Source organism: Bos taurus, chromosome 13, assembly GCF_002263795.3.
Source record: "Bos taurus isolate L1 Dominette 01449 registration number 42190680 breed Hereford chromosome 13, ARS-UCD2.0, whole genome shotgun sequence".
Taxonomy (NCBI): domain Eukaryota; kingdom Metazoa; phylum Chordata; class Mammalia; order Artiodactyla; family Bovidae; genus Bos; species Bos taurus.
In genome coordinates, this window is record NC_037340.1 from 23,479,760 (window position 1) to 23,499,776 (window position 20,017).

The following is a 20,017-nucleotide window of genomic DNA, read 5'->3' on the forward strand; positions in this document are numbered from 1 at the left end:
ATCACACCAGGAATGATCTGTGTTACCACTAGACTGCAGCAGAAACAATGGTCTGCCACTTCTGAGCATGGGTGACCAGCTTTACAAGCCTTTACTATGATTCTGTTTTGGGGGTCTCTCATCACTTGCTTGGAGGGAAGCCACTGCTATGACATGAGGACCCTCAGATAGCCCATGGAAAGGCCTGTGTTGTGAGGTCTTTGACAGCCAGCAAGAAATGGAGCTTTCTAGAACGATGTGAGTGAGCTTGGAAGTAGATCCTCCGCCAATTGTGCCTTCAGAGATGACTACAGCCTCCACAGACAGTGTAGTAGCAATTTCACGAGAAATTCCAAGCCTGAACCACCCAGCTAGACTGCTCATGGATTTCTGACCCACAGAAAGTGTGAGAGAGAAAATGATGCTTTAAGTCGCTGAGTTTGGATCAGTTGGTATGTAGCAATGGTTAAATGGGCTTTCCTGGTGGCTCAGAGGTTAAAGCGTCTGCCTTCAATGCGGGAGACCCAGGTTCGATCCCTGGGTCAGGAAGATCCCCTGGAGAAGGAAATGGTAATCCGCTCCAGTATTCTTGTCTGGAGAATCCCATGGACGGAGGAGCCTGGCAGGCTACATAATCTTAAAGCACTGTACTTAATAATGCAAAGCCCCAAACCCACAAAACAATTAAGTGTCCCAAGTTGGGGGGATGGTTAAGTAAACTATAGCATATTTGCTCAGTGGCATATTATGCAATTATTAGCACTGTTGGGGCAGCTCGTCCTCAGGAATAAAAGTGGACAGTGGAGGCCCAAGGGTAACTTCAAGGAACCACTCAGAAGGAGTCACACCAAGAACTGCTGACCAGGGAGCCCTCGTATGAAAACGTCCTGTACACTTTCTAACCATTCAGTATTTCGTTTCTATCTCCTCTCTCCTTTGTGTGTTCTCATAGAGAATTCCACTAGGGCACAGCTGATCCTTTACTGTTTAGCCTCCTCTGTTAGCCTGAAGCTCCTAGGGGCCTGAAGCAATAACAAATGCCAATGAAGTTTGAAGGTTCAAAGTTTAATAAAATCTTTTAAACATATTAAAATCCATGTAAGATTGTTTTGTTTTTGCAGACTGTAGGTAGAGTGAAACTACAATTGTGGTTGCAATATTATATAAAGCAAGTGGAAATGTATTTTTTGTTTGGGTGTTTTTTTGGGGGCTGTGCCACATGGCATGTGGAATTTTAGTTCCCTGACCAGGGATTGAATCCACATCCCCTATGTTGGAAACAAGGAATCTTAAACTTAACCTGGATTGCCAGGGAAGCCCCTAAAGCAAGTGGAAATGAATGGGAACATTTCTAGATACAAAAAGCATATTTTGTAAAAAGCTGATTCCAAGTAATTTATTGTTTCATCCCAAGAGCCCTCCAGACCCTCTCTGTAGGTCTGGCTTCTTCCATTCAGCCTAGTCTCAGCTGTTGAGTAGGTATAACTATGAAACTGAAAGTCACTAAAATTGGGGTTTTAAAAATTGCTTTATATCTTATGCTACTTATTATCTTCCAAGGCCATACCAGTCTTTGTTTTTTCCCACCTTCTTTTTTCTCTCATCTCCACTTTTTGACTTTTCCTTTCCATATTTTGAAGCTGTTTTTTTTATGCTTGAGCCTTGTATAAGTGTGCCATCTTTCCAGCTGATTGTAATTTCTTACTAAGGCCCCATTAACTCCAGATCAATGGCTTATTTGACTCACTTGACTTTTTAAAGGAGCTAGAATTATTTAACCTTCAAAGCATATGTATGTATTTATGTATGGATGGATGTACGTTAACCTTTAATCTCTCAAACACTCAACCCATGTGTAAGGGTTAGATGGATGGTTCTGAAGATTGGGTGGAGAGAAATGGTATGGAAATGATGAGTAGGAAAAATGGCATTTGTGAGGGTGGGGGATAAATAAAAATCATAGATTAGATTTTTTTCATAATAATATGCAAATTCCTTCCACTTTTTCACACTCCCACCTGCAATTGGAGATGTCAACTTCTCAACTCAATTATAGCTCTAGTTAACTGTTAACTACACTCTTAACTACAGGAGAATGTTGCCTCTCTCAGATGTATTGGTATAGAATAAAGGTGGTCCACTGGAGAAGGGAATGGCAAACCACTTCAGTATTCTTGCCTTGGGAACCCCATGAACAGTATGAAAAGGCAAAATGATAGGATACTGAAAGAGGAACTCCCCAGGTCAGTAGGTGCCCAATATGCTACTGGAGATCAGTGGAGAAATAACTCCAGAAAGAATGAAGGGATGGAGCCAAAGCAAAAAGAATACCTAGTTGTGGATGTGACTGGTGATAGAAGCAAGGTCTGATGCTATAAAGAGCAATATTGCATAGGAACCTGGAATGTCAGTTCCACGAATCAAGGCAAATTGGAAGTGGTCAAACAAGAGATGGCAAGAGTGAATGTCGACATTCTAGGAATCAGTGAACTGAAATGGACTGGAATGGGTGAATTTAACTCAGATGACCATCATATCTATTACTGTGGGCAGGAATCCCTCAGAAGAAATGGAGTGGCCATCATGGTCAACAAAAGAGTCTGAAATGCAGTACTTGGATGCAATTTCAAAAACGAAAAAATGATCTCTGTTCGTTTCCAAGGCAAACCATTCAATATCACAGTAATCCAAGTCTATGCCCCAACCAGTAATGCTGAAGAAGCTGAAGTTGAACGGTTCTATGAAGACCTACAAGATCTTTTAGAACTAACACCCAAAAAAGATGTCCTTTTCATTATAGGGGACTGGAATGCAAAAGTAGGAAGTCAAGAAACACCTGGAGTGACAGGCAAATTTGGCCTTGGAATACGGAATGAAGCAGGGCAAAGACTAATAGAGTTTTGCCAAGAAAATGCACTGGTCATAACAAACACCCTCTTCCAACAACACAAGAGAAGACTCTATACATGAACATCACCAGATGGTCAACACCGAAATCAGATTGATTATATTCTTTGCAGCCAAAGTTGGAGAAGCTCTACACAGTCAGCAAAAACAAGACCGGGAGCTGACTGTGGCTCAGACCATGAACTCCTTATTGCCAAATTCAGACTTAAATTGAAGAAAGTAGGGAAAACCACTAGACCATTCAGGTATGACCTAAATCAAATCCCTTATGATTATACAGTGGAAGTGAGAAATAGATTTAAGGGCCTAGATCTGATGGATTGCCTGATGAACTATGGAATGAGGTTCGTGACATTGTAAAGGAGATGGGGATCAAAACCATCCCCATGGAAAAGAAATGCAAAAAAGCAAAATGTCTGTCTGGGGAGGCCTTACAAATAGCTGTGAAAAGAAGAGAAGCGAAAAGCAAAGGAGAAAAGGAAAGATGTAAACATCTGAATGCAGAGTTCCAAAGAATAGCAAGAAGAGATAAGAAAGCCTTTCTCAGCGATCAATGCAAAGAAATAGAGGAAAACAACAGAATGGGAAAGACTAGGGATCTCTTCAAGAAAATCAGAGATACCAAAGGAACATTTCATGCAAAGATGGGCTTGATAAAGGACAGAAATGGTATGGACCTAACAGAAGCAGAAGATATTAAGAAGAGATGTCAAGAACACACAGAAAAACTGTACAAAAAAGATCTTCACGACCCAGATAATCACGATGGTGTGATTACTGATCTAGAGCCAGACATCCTGGAATGTGAAGTCAAGTGGGCCTTAGAAAGCATCACTACGAACAAAGCTAGTGGAGGTGATGGAATTCCAGTTGAGCTATTTCAAATCCTGAAAGATGATGCTGTGAAAGTGCTGCACTCAATATGCCAGCAAATTTGGAAAACTCAGCAGTGGCCACAGGACTGGAAAAGGTCAGTTTTCATTCCAATCCCAAAGAAAGGCAATGCCAAAGAATGCTCAAACTACAACACAATTGCACTCATCTCACACGCTAGTAAAGTAATGCTCAAAATTCTCCAAGCCAGGCTCAGCAATATGTGAACCGTGAACTTCCTGATGTTCAAGCTGGTTTTAGAAAAGGCAGAGGAACCAGAGATCAAATTGCCAACATCCGCTGGATCATGGAAAAAGCAAGAGTTCCAGAAAAACATCTATTTCTGCTTTATTGACTATGCCAAAGCCTTTGACTGTGTGGATCTCAATAAACTGTGGAAAATTCTGAAGGAGATGGGAATACCAGACCACCTGATCTGCCTCTTGAGAAATTTGTATGCAGGTCAGGAAGCAACAGTTAGAACTGGATGTGGAACAACAGACTGGTTCTAAATAGGAAAAGGAGTATGTCAAGGCTGTATATTGTCACCCTGCTTATTGAACTTCTATGCAGAGTACATCATGAGAAACGCTGGACTGGAAGAAGCACAAGCTGGAATCAAGATTGCCAGGAGAAATATCAATAACCTCAGATATGCAGATGACACCACCCTTATGGCAGAAAGTGAAGAGGAACTCAAAAGCCTCTTGATGAAAGTGAAAGAGGAGAGTGAAAAAGTTGGCTTAAAGCTCAACATTCAGAAAACAAAGATCATGGCATCCGGTCCCACCACTTCATGGGAAATAGATGGGGAAACAGTGGAAACAGTGTCAGACTTTATTTTTGTGGGCTCCAAAATCACTTCAGATGGTGACTGCAGCCATGAAATTAAAAGACGCTTACTCCTTGGAAGGAAAATTATAACCAACCTAGATAGCATATTCAAAAGCAGAGACATTACTTTGCCAACAAGGTTCGTCTAGTCAAGGCTATGGTTTTTCCTGTGGTCATGTATGAATGTGAGAGTTGGATTGTGAAGAAGGCTGAGCACCGAAGAATTGATGCTTTTGAACTGTGGTGTTGGAGAAGACTCTTGAGAGTCCCTTGGACTGCAAGAAGATCCAACCAGTCCATTCTGAAGGAGATCAGCCCTGGGATTTCTTTGGAAGGAATGATGCTGAAGCTGAAACTCCAGTACTTTGGCCACCTCATGTGAAGAGTTGACTCATTGGAAAAGACTCTGATGCTGGGAGGGATTGGGGGCAGGAGGAGAAGGGGACGACAGAGGATGAGATGGCTGGATGGCATCACTGACCCGATGGATGTGAGTCTGAGTGAATTCCGGGAGTTGGTGATGGACAGGGAGGCCTGGCGTGCTGCGATTCATGGGGTCGCAAAGAGTCTGACACGACTGAGCGACTGATCTGATCTCTGATCTGAAAGGTTTCTTGCTAGCTGGCTTCCATGTCTGCCTCCTCCTATTCACATCCCTGTGTAATCTGCTTCCACGTTGCACCAAATATATATAGCCGAAGTGATGGTATGTGCCTTCTGAGGTTAGATTATGAAAGACTACAGCTTTTGTCTTGGGTTCTCTCCTGTGGATCTCTCACTCTGGGGGAAGCCTCATCATGAGCAGCCTATGGAAAGACCCAGAGACAGGGAGGAACTGATGCCTTCTTCCAACATTCCCATGGCTGTGCTGGGAACAGATGCTGTAGAGCCAGTCAAGCCTGCGATACCTGCAGCCTTAGCTAATGGCATAATTGCAACCTCGTGAGAGATCACTTCCGGAACCTCTAGCTGAGGTTCTCTCCCAGATTCCTGAACCTCCAGCTGAGGTTCTGTCCCAGATTCCTATATTCTTATTATAGAAACAATAAGACTATACATGTTTCCTGTTTTAAGCAGCTGAGTTTGGTGTGATGTTACATAGCAGTAGGTAACAACCCATTGTAAACAGTGGATTAGACCAAAAACTAGACAAATTCTTCTACTTTGGAAGTGACATTTCTAAAGTCAAACTGGAGTATGCTGTGCTGTGCTTAGTTACTCAATCATGTCTGACTCTTTGCGACGCCATGGATTATAGCCCATCAGGTTCCTCTATTGGAGTGGGTTGCCATGCCCTCCTCCAGTGGATCTTCCCAACCCAGGGATTGAACCCAGGGCTCCTACACTGCAGTCATTCTTTACAGTCTGAGCCACCAATGGTCAGCATGTAACTAACTTTGGTGATTGCAACTCCCTATTTGTTTTGACTGTGATTTCACCAAATCATGAAAAACTTGGTTGAATGGCTTGATAATGTAAGATTAACATCATAAGTTGTAGCCAAATCTTAAATCTTTTTTTAACCTGCTTTATTTCAAACAGGTTTTGAAGTAATACAGTTATGTATTTTACAGCCAGATGTAAAACCAGCCTATCTTTAAACCGATAAATAGGGCAAACTAAATGCAAAGAAATAATGATTCATAATTTTATTTTTAATGAAGCAAATACTGTAAAACATAACTTTTTGTTGGGTTTAAAAACAATGAGTTACAAGCAGTGTTTGGAAAAATATATAAAGTTAAAAGAAATTAGAGTCCCTGAGGTATTTGAGTTGCCTAACTACTTTTGAATTAGTGTGCTAAATATATATACATATTTTTTCCTTTCTTTTTTCTTTTTGGAGAACCTCTTCATTTTGAGTCCTTTTTGTGAGTTCTCATGATGGATCACTTAATTTTGCTCAAATTCTTCCCTCCTACATTGCCATTGTGAGCAGGAAAATTAGCTGAGTATCATAATATATGTTTAGATTAATCCTTTTTTTACAGGCCAGTTTTTAGGTTTTTGTCAGTCTCTTGGAATTCACCTCTGAATTTTCTTATATAACCACAATAGTGGTTCTTCCTTTATGACTCCACAACATGTCTTCAAGAATCAAAAGTAGAGAGAACTACACCTTTTTCACATCCAGAAAGTCCCCACAGCTCATTTCAGAAGGTTTAAGATTTAAGCCTAAGATTGTAAAATGACGAACATATTTTATTTGGCCTGCACTGTGTTGTTTTAGGGGGCTTCCCAGGTGGCACTAGTGGTAAAGAACCCATCTGCCAATGCAGGAGACATAAGAAAAGTGGGTTCGATCCCTGGGTCAGGAAGATCTCCTGCGGCAGGGCACGACAACCCACTCCAGTATTCTTGCCTGGAGAATCCCATGGATAGAGGAGCTTGGCGGGGTAGAGTCCATGGAGATCACAAAAGAGTCAGACACAACTGAAGTGACTTAGCACGCACGCATGCATGTTGTCTTACACAGTGTTTTTTTGTTTTGTTTTTTAAAGTTTCCAAAACTTAAAAACAAAGCAATCAGATGTCTGACATCTCTGGAAAAATCCAAGGATCTGACAGTGGTTAGGTCTGCATTCCCACGCGGCAGCGCTGGGCTGAAGAAACTGAGTAGATGGTGCTCCTTGTATCTGGTGCATATGTTTTTCCAGTTTACTGTGCTCCCCACTCAGTTATTGTTCCTCTGGCTTCACTTATTTTAGTTACTTGCCTGGGCCCTGTCTTTACCACTGCTGATCTAACCAAACCATGAGCTGTAACAATTAAGAGGGGTTAAGGCCATGGTGGTTGTTTAGTTATGTCCAGCTCTTTTGTGACCCTGTGGACTGTAGCCTACCAGACTCCTGCTATCCATGGGCTTTCTCAGGTAAGAATACTGGAGTGGGTTGCCATTTCCTTCTCCAGGGGATCTTCCCAACCCAAGGATTGAACCTGCAGCTCCTGCCTTGGCGGGCGAATTCTTTACCACTGAGCCACCAGAGAAGCCCTAAGGCCATGATGAGCACTATTAAAGCAAAATCACTTTTGCCTGATGCACCTGGTTTCACCTGTACCTATTATACACTGATGGACTTTCCTGTTTGTGTTGTTCCTGTCTAGTCCGCATAAAGTCATTTATAATAGTTGATTCATCCAGATTTAGATACTAGTAATTTTATGAATGTTGTTGATCTCAAATGTCCCCCCTTTTATCTGTGTCTCTTTTTGTTTAAAAAATTAAATCTAAAGTCATACTGAGCTTGTCAAAGTTCCATAGAGATGGCTGCCTCATTTCCTTCACTCAGCAATGAGGTGTTGAGGAGGCCGAAGAGAACTAGTTATTCCTTGGCTGGAAATAGCTGACCATCAGATTTGAGGACTGTGTATCAGTTGTCTACATGCATGCAATCAATGGCTTTAATTATTATTTATGAATAAGGAAGGTGCTATTGGATAGCTTTATTTCCACTGACAATTTGAAGCCTAAAAAAATGTTAAAAATGGATAACACTTAGCATTTAAAAAATGTAGTATTTTAACTGTAACAAAGGCATGAATTAAGACAAGAAGGAAAGTGTGAAAAAGTGAATAGTATTTCTAGAATATATTTGTAATTTTTCAAAGAAAAATTATGCATTCTTTCCTAATTTGTTTAAAGGAGATATATATTCCCACCATTTTTAAAAATAAGAAACTTTCTTCCATATTGAGAAGTAAGCTAAAGTATTTATATTTATTTTTCCTTTATAATAATAATGTTAGTATAGTTAGCCCCAGCAGTAGCTATGTGTATAGTCAAAGACATGTTCATATTTCTTTTATTTTTAAAAAATAATTACATTGAAGAAAATTTGGCAAATAGAGAAGAAAATATATCACCAATAGTGCCCTATGCTATGCTATGCTACATCACTCCAGTCGTGTCCGACTCTGTGTGACCCCAGAGACGGCAGCCCACCAGGCTACCCCGTCCCTGGGACTCTCCAGGCAAGAACACTGGAGTGGGTTGCCATTTCCTTCTCCAATGCATGAAAGTGAAAAGAGAAAGTGAAGTCGCTCAGTCGTGTCCGACTCCTAGCGACCCCATGGACTGCAGCCCACCAGGCTCCTCCATCCATGGGATTTTCCAGGCAAGTGTACTGGAGTGGGGAATAGTGCTATAAACCCCACTTAAATCCTATTAATGTGTTGGTATAACAGAAAACCTTTTTTCTCTGATTTTTTTTTTTTTTGGCATAACTACTTCTAATCTTGCTGGTTACCTAACAGTATATGATTATGTCACATGTTCTTGCATAAAAGAAGATACAGTTGTTAAAAATTCACTTTTTGAAGATTCATTTAAAATTTACAAGGAGGTTAAGATATTTTCCCACACTGAAGATAAATTTCTTGGCTTGTTTTTTCCCCTGGTTAAAACTTTTATGAACGTCTGTACATATCAATCTTTGATTTCCAAAGAGTAATAATTAAACAACCCAAACTCATTTCCAAATTAGAGTTAAAATGAATTCTGTGAGATTTCTCCTATGGGGAGTAACTTTAAAAAATGTATTTATTTATGTGGTTGTGTTGAGTCTTAGTTGCTGCAAGCAGAATCTTTTAGTTGCAGCTTGTGGGATTGAGTTCCCCGACCAGGGACTGAACCCGGTCCCCTGGGTTGGGAGCACAGAGTCTTAGCTACCGGACCACCAGGGAAGTTCTCTATGGATATTAACTTTTAAGTATACTAGATTTTTTTTGAGGGTTTTGGTTTTTTGAGGGTTTTGGTTATTCCTGCCTTTTTTTTTTTAAGAGTAGAAAAGTATAGGGAAGAAGAAAAGGGGAGATGGAAGGAAAATGGGAAGCACTGCCTGAAATTGCACCGTGTACATTTCCCCAAACACTCCACGTATTGACTCTCAGCCCCACTCTGCACTGCGGTCTGTTCACACACTCACCTTTAGCAAAGTCCACCAGGACAGAGCAGTGTTTTACTCTATTTGGCTTCCCCAAGATCTAACTAACCCAGTTTCTGGCACACAGGAAGCATGTAATGAACACGAAATAACCAGAAAAGAGAGCAAAATATGTGCATACACCAAGCCTGAGAGGGCAGAATCATATCAGTATGGCTGGGGCTGTAAGTCAGACTATCAACCACACGTGGCTTAAGCCTGAGGATGTTTTTCATTTCACATGACACAAAATTCAGAGTCAGGGCCATTCCAAGGTTGGTTATGCAGCTGAACAGTGTCACGGGGGACCCAGATGTTTCTTATTTTTGTACTCAGCCATCCTCAGCATATTGGCGATTTCTCCTATTACAGTTGCAAGATGGATGTAGGAGTTCCCAGATGTCATTTGCAGGCAGATGTGCCCATGTCCAGCACAGATGAGGTGGTGTTTCCTCCTGTGTATCTCTGTTTATTACAGAGGAAAATTTCTCACAGATGCTTCCAGCTGACTTCTACCCAGGTCCCATTTGCCAGGATTGGTTCACAAGCCCATGCCCTGACTGACAAGAAGCCAACTGCGACTGGTACAGAAATACCAGAGGAAGCAATGGTACGGAAGAGAAGAAAGATACACCACAGGAAAAAAGAGAGGTAGAGGCAGGATGAAATAGTTAGCCTGTGGTTTGTGTAACATATTGGATTGGCCAAAAGGTTCATTTGGGTTTTTCCATAACATCCATAATATCCATAATATCTTATGGAAAAACCTGAATGAACATTTTGGCCAACCCAGTAGTATGGCTTGCGTTATTTAGGCCTATTATAATGTAATGTATGTATGTACTCTTACCTGTATATACATCTTTTACCCAGTATATGTATGAAGGTGGTTGAACAATATTGTTTATTAATAACAGTGTGTGCCATCTAAGAGCAGAGCCAGGTTTTGAAGGACCATGTAAACTGGAGAGAGAAAGTATATGAAACTCAAGTACAGCATTGATTGCTAGGCCCCATCCAGGTCCCTAGAAGCTTCATTCCTTTCAGGCAAGCCTTTCTTTGGTACCCTACTCATCCTTCCCCTCATTTAGCATTACTATTTCAGAAAGAATGGAAAGCAGCTTTAGATGGAAATGGGTAACAAGCCAGAAAAACTGGGGTTTCTTTCATAACAGAGTTCAGGGAAAGGAGGATAACAGAACTCAATTATTCAAGGAAGAATACAATGTATGGGAGTTACAACCATAACATTTGTTTTAAAGAACTTTGTTTTCATTAATAGTACTTTTAATTGTTCACTGCATATTCTTTACTCTTAGAAACAGTGTGAAAGTGAACATACATACATAGATGAAGTAATCCTTATGCTTTCTCAAAATAAAATATTTAGCCTAGTAGAGTTGACCTTGAACAATGTGGGAGTTAGAGGTGCTGACCCTCTCCGGAGTGGAAAATCTGAGTATAATTTACAGTCAGCCCTCATATTATCACTTCCTGCATGTCTGAGATCCTGAATCCAATCAACCACTGATGGTGCAGTACCGCAGAGTTTATCATTGAAAAAGCCCGCCTACACGTGGACCCACATGGATCAAATCCAGCGTTGTTCAAGGGTCACCTGGATATATAGATTCCAGGCACCCTTGAATATGACTATATAAATTTGATGTTACCATACAACAGGGAGGTCTGGCATGCTGCAGTCCATGGGGTCACATAGAGTCAGACACAGTGGGGCAACTGAACAACAGCAACAACCATACCACACCTGTATAATTTGAATTGAATTAAATTAACATGCTAATTATTAAAGTAGAATATAAAAATTATATCTGGAAATTGCATGATATCACACCCTTATGTTTTCTTCCCTTTTCCCTTGGGAAGAAAGAGTGATCACCTGCTTTACCTGCTATATTGTTGGTCTTCAGGGAATGGCAGTAGAATCTCAGAGCGGTTTCTGAGGAATGTCTTCTATTGATTTGAGGTGGATATTCCAGTCAGTTGCTGCTGTTGTCTTTTTTTTTTTTAATTAAAAAATTATTTTTTATTTTTACTTTTTGGGCATACTGTGTAGCATGTGGGATCTTATTTCCCTGAACAGGGATTGAACTCATGCTCCCTGTAGTAAAAGCAGAGTCTTAACTACTGGACCACCAAGACAGTCCCCTTCCCACCTTTTTTTAAAAAACATATTCCTCTTATCTGCCTCTGGTTCTTGAGATTACATATTAACTTCCCATTGTATTTCATATTTCACACTGGATTTTTTAATTGAAACATATTTGCTAATCAGCGTAATGTTAATTTTAGAAGCGTATCATTTGCACCAGCGTTGAATGAGTCTGGCACATAATAACCTTCCATTGATACTTGTTTAATGAAAGAATGAATGAATCATTTATACAATATGGGACTTCTCAGATAATTATAATAATTGAAGGAAAACAAGTGTTGGACACTAACCTTCATTTTCTAACATTATTTCCTTTTAGAAAATGTGATATTACCAGTTGTTTGAAAAATTAAAGACTCTTCTTTAAAGACTAAGTGATATGCTGAATTGATAATTTGGCTATTGACATAAATTGTCCAGGAGTGGAATTGCTGGGTCATATGATAGTTCTGTTTTTAGTTTTTTGAGTCCTCTCCATACTGTTCTCCATAGTGGCTGTACCAATTTACATTCTGCTGTGTGGTGACCTAAATGGGAAAGAAATCTAAAAAAGATTATGATATTATATATCATATACATATAGTCATATATGTATATGATTTACTTTGCTGTACAGCAGAAACTAATGCAACATTGTAAAACAACTATACTCCCAATACAAATTTTTTTAAATAACAGAAAAGATAAATTGTCAAGCTGCTACACATCTGAGAAAATGAGAACATAATTTGAAAGGAAGAGGTTGTAGAAATGGGTGTATGTGATTCAGTAAGAGAGGCCATGAACACGAGAGTAGGATCTGTAACTATGCAGTGTACTTTATGCTTCTGAAAAGACATTTTTTACACATATATGGGTCTGCCTGTTTACCTTACATTCTCTGTAATTTAAAAACTGTGTTATTTTTTTATAGCTGTTATTCTTGGACACACAAATCAACATGTATATTTGAAAGATATTATTTCTGACATATCAAATGCTTATGATTAATTTCTTTAATGTTAAATTTTATATATTAAATCCTGTTGTTTGGTTGTAGTTCTCATTTTTTAAAATGTTTTTGTATGTACAACAAAAATGCACCTTTTGTGTACAAAGTTTTAAAAAATCTTTTAAAATATGATAAGATGAAAGGAATTAAAAAATCGACATTATTGGCACGAGATTCATGTTAATGTTTACTCATGTAAATAGAACAAAATACTGCCTAATTAGTGTGGTTGGTAAATTTTTGGTACTTTAATTTTCTCTGTTATTGTAAACCATGCATAAAATGCTTGCCTATTGAGAAGTGCAGAATTGTCAGAGCTTAAACAGCTGACATCTGCTTACTCTCTTAAAAAAAAAAAAAAAAAAGAATAACAAGCCATTTCAGCCTAATCTACCTCAAATGTGTTCATGTAAATGGAGGTCCATCTATTGACCTGTATTCTTTTCAGCTCGCGATTGGCCCACATGGTTCATGAAACCAGGAAGGCTGATTTGAAATGCAGATGTCGAGACAGTGAAGTACACCCTCCCCTTTTCGCTTTGCTGTATCTGTCAGGGTGAAAAGTGGCTTGTACAAGGGTCAGTCACCCATACTCACTTAATTACTTTTCTTGGACCCACAGAGCTGTCACAAGCTGTGGTGGATGCGGGAGCTGTTCCTCTCTTAGTGCTCTGTATCCAGGAGCCAGAAATTGCTTTGAAAAGGATTGCTGTTTCAGCCCTCAGTGATATTGCAAAGCATTCTCCAGAGTTAGCACAGACAGTGGTGGATGCAGGAGTGATTGCTCACTTAGCCCAGATGATCCTGAACCCTGATGCTAAACTGAAGGTATTTAAAAATAAAGTTGAGAAACAAACAAACCAGGATTCTGATAATCTAAGAAAATGGAAACGATATGTGTGCAGATGGATAGTATACATTTTTAGATATTAGTAAATTATCATGCAAAACAGGTCTGGGTATATTATGTATTTGGGTCCTTTCGTATGTGGAAACAATGCTGTAAGGATTAGACAATCAAGATGTGACTGGGGAAAAGTACATGCAATGCTGAAAACTAGAAGTAACATCAGAATCAGTAATTAAAGTAAGGAATCATGTCACGATTAAACCTCAGGGTTAGAAGGGACCTAAAGATTTTCTAGCCCACTATTATATTTATGTTTCCTATGAAAATGGTCATATTAGTCTTTTGAGCTTTCTAAAATTTAATTTTCAGTTAATAGTCACCAATTATACTTTTATATTATAATAGTTATGTTCTATAAAATTTTAAGATTGTCAATGTTAATTAGACAATGTAAAATTCTTTAAAACTGTAATAGCCACCTGCCCAAAGTTCTGCTTGATCATGTTTGTATTACATTACTGTACTTATCATAAACTAATGATTTAAGTAGTGCATAATTAAGAAATAATATTCACCCAAAGGTCATATTCTTTGACCAGCCTCAATAAGTAAATATTTAAATAGTCAATAGTGTGAACTAAGATGTTCAACTTGGAAATTAGGAAATTTAAGAAATTGAGTATTTAGGTATAAGAGTAGGAGGTGAATACTTCAAGACTCTTAGGTTATGTTGAATTTGTGTTTATTTCTTCCTCTTTATAAAGGAATTTGAATGTGATACAAAGCTGTTTAAATTACATCTGAACTCCACAGTGGACCCTGTGTAATGTTTGGGTTTGGTTTTTGTTGAACAGCGTCAGGTCCTTTCAGCTCTCAGTCAGATCGCGAAACATTCTGTGGATCTGGCAGAAATGGTGGTTGAAGCAGAGATTTTTCCAGTGGTACTTACCTGTCTGAAGGACAAAGATGAATACGTGAAGAAAAATGCTTCTACTTTAATTAGAGAGATTGCAAAACATACACCCGAGGTAAAACAAGGGGAAAAGAAATCAGCTTCGAAATACAACCACATGCTGTTAGTTTAAGTTATTAAGCAGAACATCAGTTTGTTGACAGGGCCCCGGGTGGTGTCACGTGTTGTGAGGGTTTCTCACCCATAGCACAGTGGTCGTTTTGGCCGAGATGACCCTTGTCGTGGGGGGGCTGTCTGTATACTGTAGAGTGAATGTTCAGCAGCATCTCCGGCCTCTGCCCACTAGATGCTAGCAGCGCCCCTCCCCTAAGTTGTGACAATAAAAAATGTCCCCATGTATTACCAACTGTCTCCAAGGGGACGAAAGTGCCCCTACTTGAGAACCACTGGGTTGTAGCAATGGAATTTGAGTCTGAAATCTCAGTTTTTAATCATTAATCATTGTCTGCTTTCCACTTCTAAGTTGTAGGGACCGTGGACCTTTGTTGTCCTGTCACTCTAGGTCATCTGGGCGTAGTGAGAGACACTGCCCCTCCAGGATGGGAGAGATCACCAACTCCCTGCTCAGCCACTCATACATGGTGGTTCCTGCTCTGGGTTCTTAGATGGGAAAAGAATAGAGACGAAGTGAACTTGGGTAGATTAATCTGCTTCATACTCACGCATTGTGTGGAGGGGGCAGGGAGCGGTTTCAGCAGTTAGCTAGTTATGAACTATCCCTAGGTTTAGTGTTTATGTGAGGCGTTTTGACATCTATTACGATAAGGATAAAAGTCATGTAAGAAAAATTGAACAGCAGAGAGGCTCACAGTGAGCATATTCTGTAATTAGAAATAGCAGGATTGTTATCCTTGTATATTTCTTTGATAAATATAATACTTTCGAATGATATTTCAGATTTTGTTGTTTAGTCCCTAAGTTGTGTCCGACTCTTTTGTGACCCCATGGACTGTAGCCTGCCAGGATCCTCTGTGCATGGGATTTCCCAGGCAAAAATACTGGAGTGGGTTGCCATTTCCTTTTTCAGGGAATTTTCCTGACCCAGGGATTGAACCTGAGTCCCCTGCCTTGGCAGGTGCATTCTTTACCACTGAACCACCATTTTTTAGGTCTGAAATTTTAAAATTTGGCAATGCTAATATAATATTATCAGACATCCTGGAATGTGAAGTCAAGTGGGTCTTAGGAAGCATCACTACAAACAAAGCTAGTGGAGGTGATGGAATTCCAGTTGAGCTATTTCAAATCCTAAAAGATGATGCTGTGAAAGTGCTGCACTCAATATGCCAGCAAGTTTGGAAAACTCAGCAGTGGCCATAGGACTGGAAAAGGTCAGTTTTCATTCCAATCCCAAAGAAAGGCAATGCCAAAGAATGTTCAAACTACAGCACAATTGCACTCATCTCACACACTAGTAAAGTAATGCTTAAAATTCTCCAAGCAGGCTTCAGCAATATGTGAACCGTGAACTTCCAGTTGTTCAAGCTGGAAAAGCTTAGAAAAGGCAGAGGAATCAGAGATCAAATTGCCAACATCTGCTGGATCATCGAAAAAGCAAGGGAGTTCCAGAAAAACATCTATTTCTGCTTTATTGACTATGCCAAAGCCTTTGACTGTGTGGATCACGATAAACTGTGGAAAATTCAAAGAGATGGGAATACCAGACCACCTGACCTGCCTCTTGAGAAACCTGTATGCAGGTCAAGAAGCAACAGTTAGAACTGGACATGGAACAACAGACTGGTTCCAAATAGGAAAATGAGTACATCAAGGCTGTATATTGTCACCCTGTTTATTTAACTTATATGCAGAGTTCATCATGAGAAACACTGGGCTGGAGGAAGCACAAGCTGGAAACAAGATTGCCAGGAGAAATATCAATAACCTCAGATATGCAGATGACACCACCCTTATGGCAGAAAATGAAGAAGAACTAAAGAGCCTCTTGATGAAAGTGAAAGAGGAGAGTGAAAAAGTTAGCTTAAAGCTCAACATTCAATAAACTAAGGTCATGGCATCTGGTCCCATCACTTCATGGTAAATAGATGGGGAAACAGTGGAAACAGTGGCTGACTTTATTTTTCTGGTTTCCAAAATCACTTCAGATGGTGATTGCAGCCATGAAATTAAAAGACGCTTACTCCTTGGAAGGAAAGTTATGACCAACCTAGATAGCATATTGAAAAGCAGAGACATCACCTTGTCAACAAAGATCCGTCTAGTCAAAGCTATGGTTTTTCCAGTGGCTATGTATGGATATGAGAGTTGGACTATAAAGAAAGCTGAGCACCGAAGAATTGATGCCTTTGAACTGTGGTGTTGGAGAAGACTCTTGAAGAGTCCCTTGGACTGCAAGGAGATCCAACCAGTCCATCCTAAAGGAGATCAGTCCTGGGTGTTCATTGGAAGAACTGATGTTAAAGCTGAAACTCCAGTACTTTGGCCACCTCATGCAAAGAGCTGACTCATTGGAAAAGACTCTGATGCTGGGAAAGATTGAGGGCAGGAGGAGAAGGGGACGACAGAGGATGAGATGGTTGGATGGCATCACCGACTCAATGGACATGGGTTTGGGTGAACTCCAGGAGTTGGTAATAGACAGGGAGACCTGGCGTACTGTGGTTCGTGGGTCGCAAAGAGTCGGACATGACAGCGACTGAACTGAACTGAACATAATATTCAAAGGTCATCTTATACTGGACTTCCCTCATGGTCCAGTGATTGAGAATCCCCCTTGCAATACAAGGGACACAGGTTCGTTCCCTGGTGGGGAAACCGAGATCCCACATGCTGTGGGGCCTGCATGCTGCAATGAAGACCGAGCACAGTCAACTCATACTGCTAATAATAAAACCAAAATATCCTCTACAAAATATTTTAAAAAATAATAATAAAGATCATCTCATACTTTAGGGCCGTGATAATGTAACTCTCCCTCTTTTCTCTTAGCTTTCTCAGCTGATAGTGAACGCTGGGGGAGTTGCTGCTGTGATCGACTGCATCGGGTCCTGCAAAGGGAACATAAGGCTGCCAGGCATCATGCTGCTTGGCTATGTGGCAGCTCATTCTGAGAACCTGGCAATGGCGGTCATCATTTCCAAGGTTTGCCCTTGTTTCCTTTCCCCCTGATTTTGCAGCAAGATCCTCTAAGACAGTCCACAGATTAATATTCTCCCACAGAATGTACAATATAACTGATCAGAGACAAAGAATTATCAGCTTTTTTCCAGGCTTACTAGTAAGTTTGCCAGAGCAATGCTTAAAGTAAGGTTGACTTGGCAGGAAGTTTGAAGTTTTACCCAGTGTTTAATATTAATAAAATGTCAGCACCTCTGAGTGTTAGTATTATCTGTATCTAAGTGATGTGTATTTTGTATCTTGAAGGATTGGCTTTACAAATATGTAAAGCATACTTTGATTAAAGACAACTAACATACCCAATGGTCATTTGTATCATCTTGTACGGATGGCTCTCTCTCCTTTAGCTTCCAGGAGCTAATTTCTCTTCTTAGATGTGGGCAATTCAGAGTGCATGGGCACATGTCGGATAGCAGTGTTTCTGTTTGCTTGCTCGAGGGATTTGGCCTTATCTCAGTTTACAACTCTGTATTAACCCACCAGATTGAGTAACCCTGGCTCATAGTAGGTGCTCAAAAAATATTTGTTGAATGAGTAAATATTGATCTCCTGAAGCATGCTTCAAAGGCTGTGTGCTCCCAGTGTCTCTGGCAGCCCTCTAGGGTGCAGGTTTCTTATCAGCATGGAAAACCCGCTGCTGTATGTTAAACAGAATTGTGGATTTTTTTTTATCCTTTGCTAATCCTCAGAATAAAAAGGAGCCTCAGATCTTTATTTTCTACCTATTCCTTGATAATACTGTACTTCACTCCCTCTTTATCCTGAGCTTTTCCTTTTGTTCTTCTATTACCAAAGACTCTGATAGTGACTAGGGCAGTAGTGCTGCTTCCTGAAGGGTCACGGTGGGGGTATTATTGGAATTCTTGATTCTTGGTTCTTGTGTGGATTGTCAGAAAGTCCACACATAGGAAGGACGAGGAAAGAAGCCGCGATTACTTTTGCTTCCTGTGTTTCTTCCCCAGACTATCCAGGAGGTGCTCCCCCTCTTTGGTCTGGGGCTGCTGGCCTCTCACACCTGGTTATCTTTCATTTAATTGAAGATCAAGGTGGGGGCAGCAGCAGTTTGAGGCCGATCACTCAGCACTGCATTATTCTTTCTGGTTCTGTGTAGTACTGTCAGGACTGACAATACCTCCCATCTAAATAATACTTTCTAATGTTCAAAGCACTGTCATGCTTCTTGTCTCATTTGCTGTTCATAACAGCCATGGCTATTAAGTCATCGTTTTGGGGACTGTCTTCTTTTCCTCCTGCTTCTTCATTCTTGGTATGTCTCAGATGTATGGACTTTCTAGAAAGTTGCCTCATTCTGAAGATAGAAAAGATTCTGACCTTTTTTTTTTTAATATATATGGGCTGACACACATTTTTAGTTGTAAGAAAGAAGTCAAAGAAGTAATATGGCAGATCTCTTCTGGAAATTGGTCTTAAAAGCCAAATTTAGGGACTTCCATGGTGGTCCAGTGTTTAACACTCCTTGTTTCCAGTGCATAGGGATTTGGATTTGATCCCTGGTCAAGGAACTAGGATCCCACGTGCTGAGTGGTGTGGCCAAAAAATTAAAAAAAAAAAATTTAAAAGTGGAGGGAAAAAAACTATAGATGATCATTTGGCCTTTGCTTGTGGGAGGATGACCATGTGATAGTGGCTTTTGTGGTACTGAATTTAAGGTGATAATTTAGTATCAGCATTAGATAATTTAGTTTAGTCTCAAGTTAAAAAGTTATACCCATACAGAATGAATTATAATTTGATTTGGTTATTTGACTCTTCTTTGGGTATATAAGCTGTGATGCATTTGAGGCCCTTTAGTTAATTCTCTTTTATTTAGCTACAATTGAAGTTTGAAGTACAAAATACAAGCACATGCCATCAGTGTAGTAAAAGTGCTCATCCCTTCTTTGACATTCAGTCAGATTAAATTGGGCAAAACTATTGTGTAAATGTTGACCAAAAGTAATGGAAATTTACTATTTCAGGAAAGATTTTAGTGAATATATTTCACCTAAAATTTACTTAAATAGAATTCTTGCTCATATTATTCATTTGATTTTGGGTCCATAGTAGGTATTTTGTTTTTGGATCTCTTGGTGAAAAGTTAATTTTTAAAAAGATTCTAAATTAACTTTTTTAGTTTAGAAGGAAAGCAAATGATTTTAAACTCCTGTGCATTTTTAATTTGTCACAGTGGTATCTGGCTTTGCCTAAATACTAGCCTGTGGCATCTGTTTTTTGGTTAAATGCCTCTGTTTGGGGAGCAAATGCTAGTAGAGATACTTAGTTTAGTTGGGTTGTTACAGATAATTAAGGTAAATTAGTTCTAGTCGTTTTATTGACTTGAAAAATGACGGCCCCTGTGAAGTGCTCATTTATT

At 39.8% G+C, this 20,017-nt stretch overlaps 1 protein-coding gene across 1 annotated transcript in view; it reads left to right on the plus strand.

Moving 5' to 3' along the window:
* Positions 1 to 20,017, plus strand: part of SPAG6 (sperm associated antigen 6) — a 62,668-nt gene that overhangs the window by 24,725 nt on the left and 17,926 nt on the right. Inside the window, 3 exon segments of the mRNA NM_001038185.2 lie at positions 13,305 to 13,510; positions 14,387 to 14,560; positions 17,455 to 17,607. Of these exon segments, the coding sequence (NP_001033274.1) occupies positions 13,305 to 13,510; positions 14,387 to 14,560; positions 17,455 to 17,607 (533 nt within the window).